We start from the raw sequence: 18,248 nt of genomic DNA, 5'->3' as shown, positions 1-18,248 counted from the left end.
CGTCCGCCACCAAGGATGTTCTGGACCAGCTTCTCAAGCGCCACTTTTGCGACGCCAAGTTTTTTGGCCACATTGACCACCTCGACAGCCTCCTCGAGCAAGTCACTCGGACTGGTCGAGCAATCATCTCGGGACTGGGCGGTATGGGAAAGTCGGTCCTGGCTCGGCAGTTTCTCCGCTACATGATGGGCACGCTCGAGGTCAGCAACCAGGATTCGCTTGTGGAGTTCATGGACAGCACTATTGGAACACGGCCGCAGTACTTCAAGTTCTACTGGATCAATTGTGCGACCGAGGCCACCGCTCTGGACGGCCTTATCAAGCTGTTCCCGTCCATCAATATCGAGGAGATCAAGCAGCATGCCTCGCACTATTTTGCCAACCAGCATGGATATCTCCTCGTCCTCGACAACATTGACGATATTGACGCCGTCAACTCTGTCTTTGAGCACTCCGAGACCCTTGGGTTCGGAGGCGATGTCATCGTCACCACTAGGCTGTCCTCGATCAGCACTGGGGCGTTTCTCTCGGCGTTCAGGGCCAAAGTCTCGGACTTTCAGCAGCAACCCATCCGTCTCCTTCCCTGGTCGGACGATCTGACCTACAGCTATATTCTCTCCGAGTCTTCTCGTACTGAAGGCAAATTTGACTCCAAAGAAGATCTGGATACTCTCTCACGCATCGTATCGAAAATACAGGGATACCCTCTTGTTCTCGGAACACTTTTGACTCTCTTGGACAACGTTGATGTATCGCTCTCCGATGTTGATCGAAACTTCCAAAATTTCCTCAATCAGAGCACAAATGACCAGGATCAGCGCTCTTCTCTCAAAGCCATCGTCAGCTTGTCTATTGAGTCGATTTCTGCTCAAGAGAAGCTCGGGGAAGCTGCCCGTCGACTCCTGGCAAGCATCGGCTTGCTCGGTCCTGACGACATCCCATACATTCTTATCAAGAAACTCGGAGAAAGACTGGGCATATCCACCGACGGTGAGCATCGATACTCTGCACGTCATCTTCTTTACATGCACATACAAACCGTGGTGCAATATTGACGCTCTTTGCTCCAGTTCTTCCTTCGGCCGTGCGACTGCTGTGCCAAAGAGGGCTCCTCCGACTTGGAGCCGACGATGTTTACTACACGCATTCCCTCATCCAAGCTGCTTCGTACGATTTTCTCAAGTGTATTGAAGCGTTGGACCTCGAGCAAGCTGAGGAAGATACTGGAGTGGTCATATTTGGTCTCACCGACCTTCCGGACACTCAAAGCGTGGTGGTTGGCGGCCACCTTGATTATTATGCAGCAAGAGCTATTCCTGAGCGCTACACCAAGGAGATGCATGCATGGATTCACTGGAGATTTGGGGAGGTGTTGAACGATCGTGGTGCCTACAAGTCAAGCCAAGAAGCTCTCTCCGTGTGTTTGGAGCGGTGCCTTTTATTTTATGGCACGAAGTTCAGCCCCATGTACGCATCGGTTCGGAATACGCTCGGAACTGTTTTCTCCACTCTTGGACGCTTCGATGAATCCATGGCTTGCTTCGCAGAAGCATTGGACATCCGCTTGACGATCCGGGATCAAATAGCTACAGCGGACATCATCCAGTCCACAATCAACGTTGGTTCCATATACAGCGACAGGGGAAAGCTAAAGGAGGCAGAAGATTGCTTTACCAAAGCACGACACATCCTCGATTGCGTCACAGAGCCAGGCAGTGCTCGATTGATGGCCGTACTCCTCTGTAACTTTGGGGCGGTCGAGTCGCAACTGGGTCATCGAGAAATCGCTCTTAATCTCTATAAAGAAGCTCTTGAACAAGGGATCAGCGCCTACCCGGATCGGGATCATCCCATCATCGCTACAATTCACAACAACATCGGCAACATCGAGAAACAGTTTGGCCGGCTCAAGGAAGCGCAGAAACAATACCAAGAATGCCTCCATCTTCGACTGCGCTTGTTTCCAAATAAGAAACACATGGATATTGTTCAGTCTCTCAACAATCTGGGAGATCTCGAGAGAGCGCTTGGAAACAGCGCCGAGGCTGAAAGATATCTTCTGGAGTCGCTCGAAATGCTGCAAAATATGGACACATTCCGTATTCATCCGATGCTGATCCCCATCCTCAATAACCTGGGCATCGTCTCCGCGGAGATGGGGAATTCGCTTGAAGCACGATCCTACTTTGAGCAGTGTGTCGTAATCGCCACCAAACTCCACGAAACCCGAGTCCATGCAGATGTGGCGCGGGCTTTGCGCGAAGTCGGTACGATTCTCATGAAGGAGGGCCAGGTTGAGAAAGCGCTGTCCCGGCTCGAGGAGGCTCTCGCCATCACAACTGCTACGGATCCAGAGGGCGGCTCAGAGACAACGGTCGATATTCTGATGACCATGGGGTCTGCACATTATATATTGGGAAAGCACAGCGAAGCACAGACATTTCTCGAAGCCTCCCTCGACCTGGGTCTCGCCGTGTTTCAAACTCGCAATGATCCTATGATCCTCATGATTCTCCAAAAACTCGCTGACGTCTCAACTGTCCAAGGGGACATTGACGGGGCTGCCCGTTATCTCGGTGAAGCCATGATCATATCGAGCATACTCTCTCCCGACAAGACCGACTTATTGATCGCGCTGTCGTTTCACAAGCTGGGCGATCTTTCCATGAAGCAAAACCGACTTCAAGAGGCTTTCGATTACTTCCAGAAAGGTTTGGAGATCAAAATTGGAGTTTACGGTACGAGAGCTCATGTCAGCGTCGCCGAGTCGCTGGTCAGCATCGGTACCGTGCTTACTCATCTTGGGCGATATGCCGAGGCCGAAGAGACCCTTCAAGAAGCGCTGGATCTCAATGAAGCCTTCTTCGACTCCAAAAGTAACATTGTACGTGCCGGAATAATGACCAGCCTTGGTATTCTCAACGAATGTCAGCATCAGTGCGATTTGGCGCGGAAACATTATTGCCGCGCCCTGGATGATCTTTTGCATATCTCATGCGACTTGGAGGACCCGATCGCAGAATTTGTTCATTCCAGAATATTGGAACTGTCCGGGTTGACCAAGAATTCAAAGTGAACAAGCACATTGGCTACACAGCCATGACACGGCAGCCAAAGAGTTGCTGCTCCAAGCGCTGCTCTAACGCAATGCTTCACGAGGTTGGAGAACGTTGTGTATTTGCAAGCATCAATTATCGTTCAATATAGTACCGCTTGCTCAAGATCGGATGAATGCGAGGATGATGCAGAGAACGAGCACGATGAGTGAGGGAAGCAGTATGCTTGGTGTTTGATGGGGGCTCCGGACGTTCTTGAAGCTCTTTAAATCATCTTGACTGAGTTCCTCTCCGTGGAATTGTTTTTCGACACAGACATTGCTCGACATAGGCACTCCGGTCTCATGATCTCGCATCGCTGCACTGCCGTGTGGTTGCTGAGAGTTCAGGTCGTTCGGCTCCATGCGCATCAAAGCTGAAACTACAGCGTCAGTTGATTGCGCTGGTAACGCTTCCAAGGGCGTGCAGTCCCCCGACAATAGCAGACTTGCTTTTCGCACCTGTGCTGTGTCGTCACTTGCTTCCGTGTGTCCGCAGACGTTCGGGTAGAGGAGAAATGCTTCCAAGTACGATTTAAACGCTGCCTCAAACGAGCCGCCGAGGCTGGAGAGAGCATTCCTGGCATCGGATTTCAGGGTGTCGATTTCAGCGTCACGCAACGAAGGGCCATATACCTTTTGGGCCAACTTGAGTGCCTCTTGGATCGCGTCGATTGCGCTTTTCGGGGCACCGGACTTCATGAGCACCAGCGATCTTCTAGAACAAATATATGCTGTCTCGGGGAGACAGCATGTTTCGAATACTTGCGTGAAAATAGCGAAAGCCCGATTGTAGTTGTCCAGCGCCTCGGTAAAGTACCCAATGCGAAATAGCCAGTCCGCATACTGCAAGTGGGCCGAAGCTACCTTGGGATGGACACTGGTTCCTAGAAGCTGCGTACGTACGGCTATCGAGCTTTGGAAGTGCTTGTGCGCGGTGTCGAGCTTGTTATTGGCACTTGAGATGACGGCAATATTGACATGGATGTCAGCAAGATAGGATTGGTCGTGAATCTGGGAGATGTTGGGTTCGATTTCAAGGACACGGTTGTAGTGGGTCAGAGCATCCTTGGGTCGTTTCTCAGCCTTTGCAATGTCGCCCAGGAGAATCAAAGCGCTGGCAACATCTTGATAGTAAAAACTGTCGCGGACTGAGCTAATAATCTGGATGGACCGCTCCAGAGCACCAGCCGCCTCGCTGAAGCACCCGGCTTTCAAGTAGGTCCGTCCCTGCTGGGCAACGAGGAGTGCCTGGGTCTCGCGTTCGTCTGAGGTAACAGGGCTTTGGAAGAAAGCCAGAGCCTCCTGTAGCGCGCGATGCGCAGAATCAAATTGTCTTAGCTCAGTGCACGATTGCGCAAGATAGAGCCGTATGCTGACATATCGCCGCTGTGCCTCCAAGGTGTTGAGATCGTCCTCGATGTCGCACAGTCTGGTGAGTCGATCTGAAGCAGCCTTGAATCTGCCTCTTTCGATATCCAGTTTGGCTGCGGTAATTTCAACTTCGAACGACAAGGGATGATTGCGACAGTGGTCAAACGAGAGCTGCAGATACTGATCAAAATGGTGACTGAGTGAAAATGTTGGTCGATCGCATGGGAATTGAATCTTGGAGACGAAGGCACGACCAACGGCGTCGCTGATGGAAGTGAGATCCAGATCCGGACGCCCCTCAAGGTACTCTCGAGCAGCGCGCTGCTGGAGAGCACTTGTGTAGTAGTAATCGTCGGCGGACTGGCGAAGGAGGCCGATTTGCACGAGTTTGCGCAAGGTGGAACTCACTGAAGTGGAAGTCGAGAAGAAGAGTCAGGACATGATCCAGTCGAAAGCCACGGGGGCGTATTGTTGCCGTGGACGCGAGTGAACGGTATATACCTCTTGGAACTAGTCCCAAAGTACCCGCTACTTGCTTGATCAGGTCAAAGGGAATGTCTTCAGAGCCAAGGAGACAGAGGCCACCATAGAGCTTGCACGCTGCCAGCCCTTCGTCTCCGTGGCTCCGAATGAACTCCATAGCAAGGGAGACGAGGACCCTGAGCGAACGCTGTGTCTCGTTCGGTCCATGTTTTTGTTCGAACACTTGATCAAAAGCATACCCAAGCTCGTTCAGAGCAGGCTCCTCCGCCTCATAATACAACATGAAAGACTGAATGGTCAAAGGGTTTCCTTCCAGCTTTGTGACAATGTTTCGAAGTCTGGTGACAGAAGTCTCGAGGGTGATTCTTTCCGACAAAATCTTGCACTTTTGAAAGATATAGCTGTAGGTCAGATCGTCCGACCAGGGAAGGAGACGGATGGGTTGCTGCTGAAAGTCCGAGACTTTGGCCCTGAACGCCGAGAGAAACGCCCCAGTGCTGATCGAGGACAGCCTAGTGGTGACGATGACATCGCCTCCGAACCCAAGGGTCTCGGAGTGCTCAAAGACAGAGTTGACGGCGTCAATATCGTCAATGTTGTCGAGGACGAGGAGATATCCATGCTGGTTGGCAAAATAGTGCGAGGCATGCTGCTTGATCTCCTCGATATTGATGGACGGGAACAGCTTGATAAGGCCGTCCAGAGCGGTGGCCTCGGTCGCACAATTGATCCAGTAGAACTTGAAGTACTGCGGCCGTGTTCCAATAGTGCTGTCCATGAACTCCACAAGCGAATCCTGGTTGCTGACCTCGAGCGTGCCCATCATGTAGCGGAGAAACTGCCGAGCCAGGACCGACTTTCCCATACCGCCCAGTCCCGAGATGATTGCTCGACCAGTCCGAGTGACTTGCTCGAGGAGGCTGTCGAGGTGGTCAATGTGGCCAAAAAACTTGGCGTCGCAAAAGTGGCGCTTGAGAAGCTGGTCCAGAACATCCTTGGTGGCGGACGAGATTGGCCGAAGCAGGTTCAGCAGGCGGTAGACCCGTCTGTGCGCCTGGTCGGGTCGGAGAGTGAGCATCTGGATTTGCTTCAATTGATGGAAAATGTGCCTGAGCCTGTCGAACCTTGGGGAGGCTGGGAAGGCGTAATTGTAAGGATGGAAGATTGTGTACGATGTCTGGGACCGAGAGGCCGAGGAACAGACAGGCCAGGGATCCGGGTGGGTTGGTGACGGCAAATCAAGCCGGGTGGTTGGATGGGTCAATGGAGAGCCATGAAGGGGTCCGCGGATCGCGGGAAACGAAGGGTGGTCGCGGGCGGTGGATTCGGTAGCGATTCGGTGGCGATTCGGTAATGTTCCGAACAAGAGCAGGGTCATGAGAGCGGAGAGATATCGATGTGACGACAGGCGTGGCAGATCGTATGATTTTAAGGAGTAGAGGAGCAACAGTCGGGGCAGGGCAGGGACATTCATGGTACGGCGGCGGGTATTAGTGCAGCGATGCAGGAACAAACCAAGCAGGAACAAACGAAGCAGCATTAGTGCAATCACAGCATCGGCAGCAACTCGCCAGCAACATCGGCAGCAACATCGGCAGCAACATCGGCAGCCCGCGCGATTGTGCCCTGCTTGGCATCGTTCACATCACAATGCCGGTCCTCGAACTTACCCCGTCATATGTTGCGATCGACAGTGGCAAGATCCGGAGATCCGAGCCGCTGTCCCTCAGCTGCAGGGCACGCTCAATCTCGAGGACAACACCGTCTTCCTTGTTGGTCTCAACGTTCTGCTGCATGATATCCATGGATTCCTTGCTGATGAGGAAGACGGCCACCGAGCTGTTTGGAAGCTCCTCAAGGAAGACTCTTTGCCAACTGTCAGCGTCAGAGAGGCAGTCGCGGTCCAGGAACACTGCGAGATGCTCGCCGTAGCGACGATAGAAAACCGACACGACAAGTCTCTTGAGACCTCGAGCAGTGTCGAGATCGGAGCTGGAGCGATAGCCGAAAAAGTAGTCGTGGCGTTCGCCATGAGTATCGCACAGCGATCTCTTTCTCGCCGGGATCAGCATCCTTCAGGTCCAGATGGGAGTGGGAGTGGGAGTGGGAGTGGGAGTGGGAGTGGGAGTGGGAGTGGGAGTGGGAGTGGGAGTGGGAGTGGGAGTGGGGACGATTCAATTGTGGGCGGCCTTGATAATTGCAACAAGGGGTGATCGAGTGTGCAGGATATTGGCAGCTGGGGAAGAGCAGGCAGATGGCAGATGGCAGATGGCAGATGGCAGATGGCAGATGGCAGATGGCAGATGGCAGATGGCAGATGGCAGATGGCAGATGGCAGATGGCAGATGGCAGATGGCAGATGGCAGATGGCAGATGGCAGATGGCAATCGGTGGCGCAAGTGACAAGACAGCAAGGCAAGACGGCAAGACAAGACAGCAAGGCAAGACAGAGGTTGGATGCAACGGGAGGCGTCCGAGAGCAGACGCAGTGCGGGAGACGACCCAGTGACCGGGAAACAAGACACTTGCAGCAGCGGGGGTTGACAGGAACGGCAGTCAAACCAAGGCCAAAGCAGTGACCGGAGCAATGACCAAAACAATGACCGAACAATGACCAGAACAATGGCCAGGACGACAGGGACCAGGCAGAACGACCAATTTGGCAGGAGCGTCTGGCCGACAGATATTTGGCAGGAGAGATGACCAGAGTGATGGTGTTGGCGGAACAGCGGATTGGCAGCAGGGGCGGACGCCTGGAAGGGAGGGCACTTGCGGAGACAAAGGTTCGATGGGGACAGAAGGCTGGCAAAGGCTGGCAAAGGCTGGCAAATGCTGGCAAGTGCTGGCAAATGCTGGCAAAGGCCGCTGAGGGGGAGGTGGCGCAGATATATCATTATTGGAAGTGCGCCACCGACCCAACCCAGCTCGAGCGCCGAGCCGGCTGGCTGCCCTGTTGCCCTGCTGTCCTGTTGCCCTGCTGTCTATTGCCCTGCTGTCCTGTTGTCTATTGTCCTGTTGCCCTGCTGTCCATCTCGCTGGGTTGCATCCTGCCTCACTGTGCTGCTTCCTGCCTCGCTGGTGCCTCGCATTCGTCTCAAAGTACCAAAGCGACTGTGTCGGCCCTTGAGCAGCTTGTGCTCCGAGTGTGAGGTCCTCTATCCCCCGCCTGAGCATATGGATATCCACACCCCCGGTATGGATATTCGGGTCTGGCTGTGGATCTCCACAACTGGTACGACCTCCACAACTGGTACGATATCCACAACTGATACGACCTCCACAACTGGTACGACCTCCACAACTGGTACAACCTCCACGGCCTGATGTGCATAAACACATCTGGCTCTGTTACCACATCCTGCCATGGCATCCGCACCCTGCCGTGACATCTGCGGGCGAACAGGAGCATATGTCTGTTCGCTCTTGAATATGCTTCCGCAGTCCCGTCTCTTCCTTCTCCCGTGTCGTTGGAGCATATCTCCATCCAACATGTGCACCCTTGCATATCCCCAAGCCCCTGACTTCGTTCATTCATACCATCCCTGCGGGACTAGCCACAGATACAATCTGCTCAGTAACTCCAGAGTGCCCAGCAGCCCCAAAGGGCTGACCTCCAATCCGATTGAGAGACTCCATGCTCCTTGGCTGTCTAAAATTGGATCCGAGGACGCTTCAAGTGCCATTGCTCAGAGTTCACGTTGTATCTTCGAATCGAAGATTGGCACGGGTTGTCGGAGGACTAGCATTTTGCATCAACATCGCGGGCATTCTGCAACCGCCAGCAGCAAGTCAGGGCAAGGCGACGACCCCAGCCCCAGCTCCAGCCCCAGCCCCAGCTCCAGCCCCAGCCCCAGCCCCGACTTCGATTCTTCTCGTTATTCTTGACGCTCACGGCCGGCGCTCTTGCGGGCGACTTGAATCTTGCTCTTGAGCCTTCGCCGCAGCTCCTCCTTTTCCTTGGCAGCACTCCCAAGGCGGTTCGTGGCGATCGGATCCTGCTTGGAGAGCTCGATATGACGCAACGCATCCGATCGAAAGGTTGAGCGGCTATGCTCTCGCAGTTTCTTTGTGCACGTTTCGGAGTGTGCCTCGGGGAGTCTAGCGATTCCGCATCAAAATTAGGAAATGATGCGACGGATCGTCGATGGTGAATGGGTCAGCATCATCCAAAGGGGAAGGAGGTCTGGATGGAGCTGCCTATAGACGCCCAAGATCATGTCCAGCAGTCATTGGCGTGCGGCAATGGGTCAACCGGATAAGCAGAGATGACGGAAGTAAGGGCGATGCGGATCAAGGATTGCTTGCCCAACATTGCAGAGCAGCCCATACCGATGCGGGGGGCAAAACTGGCGGTTGCAAAACTCGCACGGCTTGGATGCGATCAGCGACAGTTTCGATTTGCACTGCGGCAGTGCGCACTGGTTGGCAGGGCGAGCCGGCGCATCGCTGAGCAGAATATAGACTGGTGTTAGAGTCGGTCGTGCGACTGGAGCTCGTTTGAGATGATTGATGGATGGAGATTCACCTTTCAATCATCTGGACGATGCGATCGAGATCGCCATCGCTTGAATCGGGCCGCTTGGCTTTTTTCGAGGCCATGGCGATGCGAGGCAGAGAGTAGCAGATGAGCAAAGATGGCAACCCAGAACAGCAGCGAGCGATAGCCAATGTATCTGGGCAGGGCAGAGCAGTGCGATGGTTGGGCCGGATCGGAAATGCAACCGCGATCTGTCTCTGGCGGGAATCAACCGATCGAATCCAGCCAGTCCAAGCCAGCCAGTCCAAGCCAGCCAGTCCAAGCCGTCAGCCCTCACAGCACAGCGACCCACAACGAGCCGCTTCTGCTCTGATTCTGCAAGTGAGCAGCCGCACCCTGGATGCCGGTCTGTTATGAAGCATTTGGGATACCTGTCGTATTGTTGCTTTCCCACAGGGATTCACAACTTGGCAACCGGAGATTGTCCTCCTGGCTGCCAGCAAGTCAGAATGGAACCGAAAACATGCTTTTACAGCGACAAAAGGAAAGAACTGAATGAAGAAATACACAATATTACAAAGGCAGTGGTGTGGGATGCACATGAAGCGAAGGGCGTGGGGAGGACACGGTCGTCTGCAAGCCCGCAAGAACTGGGCGTCAGTTTCGTTTGCCTGGAACATATTACGACGCAAAGGAGTACCAGCGCAAGAGAAAAAGGGAGAAATCGAGGCTCAGGTGGTCCCGTCAGCAGCAGCAAGAGCAGCGCGGGCCGTATATGCCAGGAGGTGGGGGTTCTGAGATCAGTGATCCACAGGTGTCGTGGAAGAGCGCCTTAGTAGATCGAGTCGATGATGTCGATGGAGGTGGGTCCGGCAACAACGTGGCTGTCGTCCTCGACGGAGACATCGGCATCGGCATTGACCAGGAAGATGAAGGCCGAGCTGAAGCCGCGCAGGTCCGTGGGGATATCGCAAAAGACGCTGTTGTTGCGGACCTTGACGCCCACTCGCTTCTGGCTCAGTCCGTAGACGATGGCGCAGAAGTGGGAAGAAAAGTCCGAGGCACCGTAGCCGCTGACCCGGAACTCGATTTCGGTATTAATACGCACACGGATGTTGCGGATCTCGAGCACATCGAAAGGCTGGACAGGGAACTCGAACGGGCAGCTCTCGATGAAGCTCGCAGCAATCGAAGTCACGGAGCGCACACCCAGGGGGGCATCAAAGGGACCATCGGAGATGTGGCGGTGGCTAAGGATGTTGAGGAAAGACGAGTGGCGTCCCTCGACAGTTGCAATGGCAGCGCCGGCATTCTTGATGTCGTCGTTCTCGATGAAGCGAATGGCGCCATCGTAGGCCTGAACACCGGTGCGCTCAAGGATCTGGGCGATGGCGAGGAAGTTGTTGACATCACGGAGACCAAAGTTGAAGCGGCAGGGGGAAACAGCCTTGCCCTTGCCAAAGGAGGACTCGATCACGCTGATCAGGGTGGTGACGTGGGTGGACTCATCAAAGGCAATGATCTTGATTTCGTCGCGGATATAGCGGGAGAAGCCTCCACGCTCAAAGTCCTTGTTCTTGAATCTGGACAGGCCCTCCCTGTTGGCGGTGGATAGGAGTGGCGATAGCATAGGATACACGGTCAGTGATCAAAGCGCACCTCAATCTGGAAGGCAAATATGCAGACGACAGCTACTCACGCATAGAAGGCGCTCTCGAGATGCTCCAGAGTAAGGGCAAAGTTGAGGACAAACAGGTCGGCCGAGTTCTTTCCAGAGTTGGCCTGGTGCTGGAAGCCAGGGAAGAAGACGTCGGCACTCTGTCTTTGGTCGCTGGAGATGATCTTTTTGCTGACATAGTTGACCTTTTTATCTTCGCCCTTCTTGTTCTGACCATACTGGTTCTTGTTCTGGTTCTTGTTCTGGTCGTCCTTCTTGTTCTGACCATACTGGTTCTTGTTCTGTTCGTCCTTCTTCTTCTGATCATCAATCTTCTTCTGATCGTCCTTCTTCTTCTGGTCATCAATCTTCTTCTGCTCGTCCTTCTTCTTCTGGTCATCAATCTTCTTCTGCTCGTCCTTCTTCTTCTGGTCATCAATCTTCTTCTGCTCGTCCTTCTTCTTCTGGTCATCAATCTTCTTCTGCTCGTCCTTCTTCTTCTGGTCATATCCATTGTTGTTGTTGTTGTTGTTGTTGTTGTTGCTGTTATAGCTTTGAGATACAGTTGAAGTGGCAGCAAAGCCAGCAGCAGAGGTAGTTGTCGTGATGACCGAGGGGGCAACGGTGGTGGTGGTGACCGAAGGGACAGCCGAGTAGTCGCGGCGAGCAAGGATGTGGTCGGCCTGGGGCAGACGCTGCTGCGAGGGAGCCGCCAGGGCAAAGGCCCACATGGACGCAACGGCAAAGGAAGTCAGGGTGAGAGAGCGCATGATAGAGGGAACGGCTGGGGGTCAGTGAGGGAGCGGCGGTTGCAAGCGAGGGCACTGGCGAAGGTTTGCGGTTCCCGAATGTGCTGGGATGCTCAGCGGGACGGCCGATGGAGGGGCGGTATAAGAAGGACGGCAGGGTGGGGAGCAGGCGAGCGTCGGCGCCGCGTGGGAAGTGGTGACGGTCCAAGCCAACGCGCGCCTTGGAACGTCGCCAAAGCCAGGCGCAGCGCGGGCCCTGTGCCGAATGTATGCGCGGAAGGCTGGGCGCCTCGCTGCGGTGGGATCGGCACAGGGGAGACGGGCTGGATTGGGCGGAATGGACAAGGCAGAGGCACTGGCCATAGTGGGCGTGACCGACGCCTGCGGGCAGTGGAAGGCAGTGGACGGCATTGGCGACTTTGGCGGGCGTTGGACTGCACAAGAAGGCGCTGTGATGTCGCCATGGCTGCGAACTTGGTCTTGACTTGGTCTTGCCTCGGCCTTGCCTTGCTGGCGCACCGCATCTGCATCTGCATCTGCATCAGTACCAACATCGCCGCTGGCGCCTGGCGACCTGCGCCTCTGGGCCCAACAGCGCCCGGCACACACATTGCCCGGGCTTTGCTGCCAACGCCAACGGCAAGCCGTCCAGCCGGCGCCTCTGCGACCGACCCTGCCCATTTGGGCCAGCCGCATGTCCCCTCCTCAACGTGCTTCCCCATGAAAGGGCGGTCGCTGGTCCCAACTCGCTCGCAATCGATTTGTCGAACGAGGCGGCGCTTCCATCGTCCCTCAATCCCGACGGCCATGTCCAAAAGCACCATTCACCGCTGGCACTCCGAGACCAGTGTGCAGGTCGATTGTGGAGACCGGAGAGCGACTGGTGGTCTTCACTCGGAGGCTGCCAAAGTGATATGATTTATATCCTATGGCATAGTTGGACGCATGCCATCACAGACTACGCTGACAAATGAGTTGTGGGCAAGTGACCTATTTCCCACTGAATACAGTGCAAAGTGTGGTAGATACACAGCATCGCCATCTCTCTCTGTCCAGCCAGTCGGCCACCCTCCCCCCATCGATCAGAATCAGTCATCAGCCCAGATCCATCCTGTCGGCGCTCTCGTCCCCGACAAGACCCACGGGCGGCTGATCGAAGCGCGGGTATCCCAGGAACGTGGCATCGAGCACCGGATTGAGAAAGTTGCAGTTCCGGTAGCCCTTGGTGACGTGCTGAAACAGATCTTCATTGCCCTCGTGATCCTGCACGCTCAGATGCCGGAGATCCGGGCATGCACTGGCCATGAAGCTGATGCCGCTGCCATAGGAAATGCTGCCGGTCGGGACAAAGTCGGCATGCAGCTCGAGACTATAGAGGTTTGGGCAATACCGCCCCAGCGCCACAAAGATCTCCTCGGTCATGGTTTGCGTGCCCATCTGCAGGTCCATCAGCTTGGGTCCACGCTCCTGGATAAGCTCGATAATGTCGCGCTCCTCTTGCAGCTTGCAGCTGCCGAGCGAGATCGTTGATAGCTTGGGGGAGTACTTCTTGATAGCCTCAAAGACCCGTCGGGCATCCAGGGCATCGCTTTCGATATCGATCATGCGCAGATACGGCGCCGATTGGAACAGCATCTCGATGTGCTCTGTGGTCAGGCCGGTATTTGGAAAGATGATGTAGGCCACCAGATTGGGGCACATCCGCGGCACCATCGCGAGGCACTCGGGCGACAGCCCGACCACCGAGTTGATGTCGATCACCTGCAGGTTGGGGCAGTTGCCGCACAGCTCGTACAGGATCTCGGATGTGAGGGGCGAGTCGGAAAGGTCGATGCCACGCAGGTTCACGCCGACGTTGTGGGCCACCGCCTTGAGAAACATGCTTCCCGTCTCTGTTTTCATCATCGGCCCATACTTGGTTCCACCCAGATCGAGCGTGATGAGCTTTTTCAGGTTGCCAAAGTATCCAGGAACAGCCATCGGCGCCAGAACGGTTTCGACTCCAGCAATGACATTGCTCAGCTGGTTGATCTTGGGGCACCACGAAAGCAGGCTCTGCAACGTCAACGGGCCCAGGCAGCCTTCGCCGAGGTCGACCGATGCGTTCCGCAGCTCGGGAAGGAACTTGGAGACCATTCGCACGCATTCCAGTCCCGACCATTGCTCCTTGACGGTCAGGCGGTCGTGGGTGTCAAAGTGGTAGGTTACATAGAGCTCGCGCACATAGCGGGTGAGCGACGATCGACGTTTGCCTGGACCGAGCAGCCAGAGCAGCCGAACCCATGTGGATTTGGTATGGTGCCATGCGAAGGATACGCAGGAGAAGGGCAGAACGGGACAGAGAGCGATCGGTCAGCACAATGTTGTCAAATCGAGCCCCTGCGAAGCATATCTAAGATTACGGTAGCCCGGAGCTGCCTCCAGTGCACCACGATCGCCTTCTTCATTCCGACCGGATTATGAAAACGGCCCACAGTCCCTCGCCCGTGCCATCCGAAACCCTGTCTCTGGTCTGGTAGCGTCCCTCGTCTTCGTCCAGGCGATGCTGCTTACCGTAGCACTCCTCCATGTAGTTGCATAGGCAGCTCATGGTGAACTTTTCGAGCATTTCCAGGGACGTCAGCTGCGGGATTGTCCAGATGATGGGGATCGCCTGCGAGCTCCAGTGGCGGTTGACCAGGGCACAGGCCACCAGATTCTTCTGCTCGGGCTTGATGACGACATCGGAGGAGTACGGCCGGTTTCCTCCTGGTGAGAAGTGGTTCATGATCCGCTGCAGGATTTCGATGGGCAGAGTGCGGGCAATCGTGGACTTGCAGAGGCGAGCTCGCCTGTTGCTGGTGCTGCTGGTGCTGCTGCTGCTGCTGCTGGCGGTATCAGCACGAGCATCCAAAGCAGCAACCGACCCTGTCAGGAACATGGGCCGGAGCGGCTGCTCGAGCTTGTACCATTTCACAATGTCGACCGCATCCAAGGGATCTGCGATCTTGGGGAGGACGGCATCAGAGTCGCTGACGAGGGCATTCTCGAGCTCGGTCGAAAACTCGCATCGCTGGTTGAACTTCCAGTCGTCCGAGATGACGTTCTGGAAGCGGTTGCTGCGGATGCAGGTCTGGATGGCCACGATAGCATACTGGATCTCCATCAGGCGAGAGACCGGGTCGGCCGGCTGGGGTATCGGTGGCGACCGGGCGAAATGGTCAGTGTTGTTGCCGTTGGGGATGGCATTAGCCCTGTTGTCGCTGCCATCAACAGTGTCATTGCCAACGCTGTCATTGTTCGGGACAGAGCCCGAGTGGTGCAAATGCACCTCTAGCTCGGCGGCAATCTCTGTGAATAGCTTGAGACAGAGATGCAATGTCGTTCCTAGCATCCACTGGTTGTTGGGGTAGATGCGGCCCCGCACACGGAATTGCAAGGGCGGAGGATCTTGTGCTGGCGGAGGCGAGTCCTGGAGAACGGATGCCATTGCACCTTCCTGGAGAGAAAAGATAGGGGGCCGATGGTCGAGCAAGCTGCTTGGCACGAAGGGAGAAAGGTCCGGCCGGTTGATGAGAGGGCGGTGTTAGAAGACCGCTGACGAGGCCCGCAAAAAACGATGGATGGAGGGAAAGGACGAGAGGGATGGATCGGGGGGATGCCCCGAATGTATGCGAGACAATGCCGGAGGTCCCGAGCGATGGCCGGGCCAGGTTCGAATTGCGGAATCGATGCGACGGCGATCCAAGACGGATTGGGGCCGGGCAGGGGTGAGTGAAAGTAATTGCAGGCCGGGGCAGCAAGGAGCCCAAGACATATGGTTCAGGGGAGGCGTGCTCTTGGTTGGTGCCAGAGCGCGGTCAAAGATGCGAGCGACTGGGGTCCAAGGAAAACGAAAGGCAAGGGCAATGAAGGAAAGCCCGTCGTTACCACTATCGCCGCTGCCATTCCAGCAGCCGTCCCAGATACATCGCGCCCGAACGAATGTGCCGGCTGAGCCAGGGCTGCTCCCTCTTTCCTGGATGCGAATACACCCATCTGTCGGCGAGCGACCCGTTTGGCTCGACCATCTGGGCACCGAGGAAGCACACTTTTGTGCGGAGCGGAAACAAAGACATGCTCGTGTTTGGCTGTTTGCTGAATTGGATTTGGTAAAGGCAAATGAGGCTCGAAGAGATGGATCGACAACAGACATGAGATTGTGTTCAAGGCTCGCCGCCATGTGGTTGTATTGAGCATTGCATTGGCCAAAGGCGCTGCCGCGTTGGCCGCCTCTGCCTTTCGGGCTCAAGCGACATGAGACGGGGCGAGACGGGAGGGGAGAAGGAAAAAGAATGACAAAGAAAGAGACTCGACGGATGGACATGGAGGAAAGCGTGTTATGAAAAGTAGAGGGCCCTCGGATTGCTTGTGTGCAAAACGAATCACCTTGCCAGAGACGTGGGCAAGCTAAGATACCAAGGCCGTGGAACCTCTAAGAGTCGTTGGGGACGATGGTCGTGCCGGAACTGCTCTTGTGGCCCTTGCGGAAGACAGCGCGGTAGAGATGCTCGATGGCGTACCAGATGACCATGCCGACGAGGGACGACACGATGGCCACGAGGTAGGGCTGCCAGATGTACGGGTTGTTGACGTAGATGTTGGTCATGCCGCCGACAAAGTCGCCCGACTGGGCAATGGTGGCGTAGACGGCAACCGAGACGAACGAAAACAGGGACGAGAACAGGACGTTGGCCCCGGTGATGTACTTGGCGTTGTCGTCGATGGCGCCGAGCAGGATGGGCAGAGTGGCCTGGATGGTGATCAGGTTGGAGATGCCAAAGAGCACGCTGAGCGAGTAGCCCTGGGTGCCGAGGACCATGCAAGGGATGTTGGTGAGGACAATCAGGACACGGCTCCAGGTCGAGGACTTTGAGTTCTTGAAGAAGGTCGTGGTGATGGAGGCGGCGAGGCCATTCTGGATGCTGTCGACGGCACACTCGTTCATGACGGTGGCCATCACAACAACAACGACGGTGACCCAGGTCGGGGCGCTGCCGGGCCCGACGAGCTGGAAGAGCACCGAGTTGGGGTTGGGGATGTCCATGCCGGCCCAGGCGACGAGCAGACCTCCGAGGGCAAAGAGCGAGATGACCACAAAGATGATCACAAAGGCAATGTTGGCGCCGCTACGGAGAGCCTTGTCGTCGCGGGCAGCCCAAGCACGCTGCCAGGTGGCCTCGGAGAAGATGGTGCCGGTGAAGACGGCCGCGGGCATGACAAAGAGCTGGGCCCAGCCGTCGGACGTGGGCTGGATGACATCCGGGGCAGGAATAGGGAGCGGGTTGCGGAACGAGATGGCGACGTAGATGATCAGGATAACCAAGAGAGCGGTTCCCGTGATCGACTGCCACTGGTCCGTGCACAGAGAGACATAGAGCCCGCCGATGTAGGTATAGATCATGGTGATGATGCCGACGATGAAGACGATGCTGTAGGGATCAGCACCGAGGACAGAGGTATAGAGGCTGCTGACGGCGCTGTACTCGGCAATGAGAGCCAGAGCCATGTTGAAGAAGACCAGCGCAAAGACAAAGATGTTGACGGTGCGGCCAAAGCGACGCAGGGTGTAGTCGCTGAGGGACCACGACTCGGAGAAGCGCTGGCGGATCTGGTTTCCAAAGTAGGCCACAAAGAGGACCGGGAAGGCGTTGGCGAGCGAGTTGGCGATGAGACCGATGTAGCCGTTGCCCGGGAGGGTGGCGAACATGGGCGGGAAGAAGAGCGTTCCGCAGCCCACGGCGTTGGCGTAGAAACTCCAGGCAATGGTCCACTGGTTCAGACTCTTTCTGGCCGTGACGAATTCCTCGCCGGTGAGCTCGGTGACCTGGGTCGAGTCCGAGGCAGGCTTGCCACCCCTGGTAAAGGGCAGAATGGCAGAGCCATAGCGTCGCTTGGCAACCAGGACGGCAAAGATACCAAAGACGATGCAGGTGATGATGCTGAGGGTCAGCGACAGCGGCAAGAGCACGGGATCGGACATGGCAGCGGGGTGGGGGTTTTTGAGTTGTTAGGATTTGGAAGCAAAGTTGAGGTCGCTTGGATGGAGACGAAAGTGGAAGATGCAAAAGTATAGACAGGAAGCGTGGCAGAAAGCAGACAACGGCGGCAGGACGAAGCAAAATTCGAAGCTAAATTCGAAACTCGGATCAATGGCGCTGGGGGGGGTTGTGTGCTTTCGAACGGAAAACCGATGAAGAAAAGCAACGAAGTCTTCACGGCTTGGGCGGCCAGAGAGGCATCGGGGGGGCTGTCCGGTATTTATGGTCTGCGGCTGGACACCATCGGCCAGCGAAGAAAAAAAATGGCGGACGCGGCCGTGCAGACGACACAGAAGACGGTCGTACAGACGCAGAACGTGGCAGCACAACAAGGGACGGCATGCCGCTGCTGCGC

At 55.8% G+C, this 18,248-nt stretch overlaps 7 protein-coding genes across 7 annotated transcripts; 2 read left to right on the top strand and 5 right to left on the bottom strand.

Moving 5' to 3' along the window:
* Positions 1-1,498: 1,498 nt before the first annotated feature.
* BJ171DRAFT_510450 (uncharacterized protein) lies at positions 1,499-3,104 on the top strand. Its single transcript, XM_053111494.1, has one exon. The coding sequence runs from the start codon at positions 1,532-1,534 to the stop codon at positions 3,074-3,076; it is 1,545 nt and encodes a 514-aa protein (XP_052965433.1). The 5' UTR covers positions 1,499-1,531; the 3' UTR covers positions 3,077-3,104.
* BJ171DRAFT_510449 (uncharacterized protein) lies at positions 3,105-7,223 on the bottom strand. The gene is made up of 5 exons (XM_053111493.1): positions 7,120-7,223; positions 6,622-7,065; positions 4,970-6,128; positions 3,557-4,875; positions 3,105-3,471 (listed from the first exon to the last, which is right to left on the bottom strand). The coding sequence occupies exons 2-5, from the start codon at positions 7,021-7,023 to the stop codon at positions 3,466-3,468; spliced, it is 2,886 nt and encodes a 961-aa protein (XP_052965432.1). The 5' UTR covers positions 7,024-7,065; positions 7,120-7,223; the 3' UTR covers positions 3,105-3,465.
* Positions 7,201-7,774, top strand: BJ171DRAFT_510446 (uncharacterized protein; the record flags this gene model as incomplete). Its single annotated transcript, XM_053111492.1, has 1 exon — positions 7,201-7,774. A coding segment is annotated over one exon (330 nt), but the record flags the coding sequence as incomplete, so codon positions are not given.
* A 961-nt stretch (positions 7,775-8,735) lies between these two features.
* BJ171DRAFT_600202 (uncharacterized protein) lies at positions 8,736-9,660 on the bottom strand. Its single transcript, XM_053114992.1, has 3 exons — positions 9,477-9,660; positions 9,281-9,397; positions 8,736-9,049 (listed from the first exon to the last, which is right to left on the bottom strand). The coding sequence occupies exons 1-3, from the start codon at positions 9,548-9,550 to the stop codon at positions 8,827-8,829; spliced, it is 414 nt and encodes a 137-aa protein (XP_052965430.1). The 5' UTR covers positions 9,551-9,660; the 3' UTR covers positions 8,736-8,826.
* Positions 9,661-9,842: 182 nt separating this feature from the next.
* Positions 9,843-11,935, bottom strand: BJ171DRAFT_510438 (ferritin-like domain-containing protein). The gene is made up of 5 exons (XM_053111491.1): positions 11,514-11,935; positions 11,483-11,485; positions 11,417-11,444; positions 11,134-11,395; positions 9,843-11,032 (listed from the first exon to the last, which is right to left on the bottom strand). The coding sequence occupies exons 1-5, from the start codon at positions 11,853-11,855 to the stop codon at positions 10,261-10,263; spliced, it is 1,407 nt and encodes a 468-aa protein (XP_052965429.1). The 5' UTR covers positions 11,856-11,935; the 3' UTR covers positions 9,843-10,260.
* Positions 11,936-12,714: 779 nt separating this feature from the next.
* BJ171DRAFT_510436 (uncharacterized protein) lies at positions 12,715-14,707 on the bottom strand. The gene is made up of 2 exons (XM_053111490.1): positions 14,388-14,707; positions 12,715-14,086 (listed from the first exon to the last, which is right to left on the bottom strand). The coding sequence occupies exons 1-2, from the start codon at positions 14,599-14,601 to the stop codon at positions 12,930-12,932; spliced, it is 1,371 nt and encodes a 456-aa protein (XP_052965428.1). The 5' UTR covers positions 14,602-14,707; the 3' UTR covers positions 12,715-12,929.
* Positions 14,708-16,287: 1,580 nt separating this feature from the next.
* BJ171DRAFT_460502 (uncharacterized protein) lies at positions 16,288-18,138 on the bottom strand (the record flags this gene model as incomplete). Its single annotated transcript, XM_053108448.1, has 2 exons — positions 17,755-18,138; positions 16,288-17,700 (listed from the first exon to the last, which is right to left on the bottom strand). Exons 1-2 carry the CDS (start codon positions 17,833-17,835, stop codon positions 16,288-16,290), a joined length of 1,494 nt encoding a protein of 497 aa, XP_052965427.1. The 5' UTR covers positions 17,836-18,138.
* Between the last annotated feature and the right edge of the window lie 110 nt (positions 18,139-18,248).

The sequence above is a fragment of the Polychytrium aggregatum genome (genome assembly GCF_025602895.1).
Source record: "Polychytrium aggregatum strain JEL109 chromosome Unknown BJ171scaffold_25, whole genome shotgun sequence".
Classification (NCBI taxonomy): domain Eukaryota; kingdom Fungi; phylum Chytridiomycota; class Chytridiomycetes; order Polychytriales; genus Polychytrium; species Polychytrium aggregatum.
Note: the sequence above shows the minus strand (reverse complement) of the source record. Positions and strands in the feature narration are given on the sequence as shown.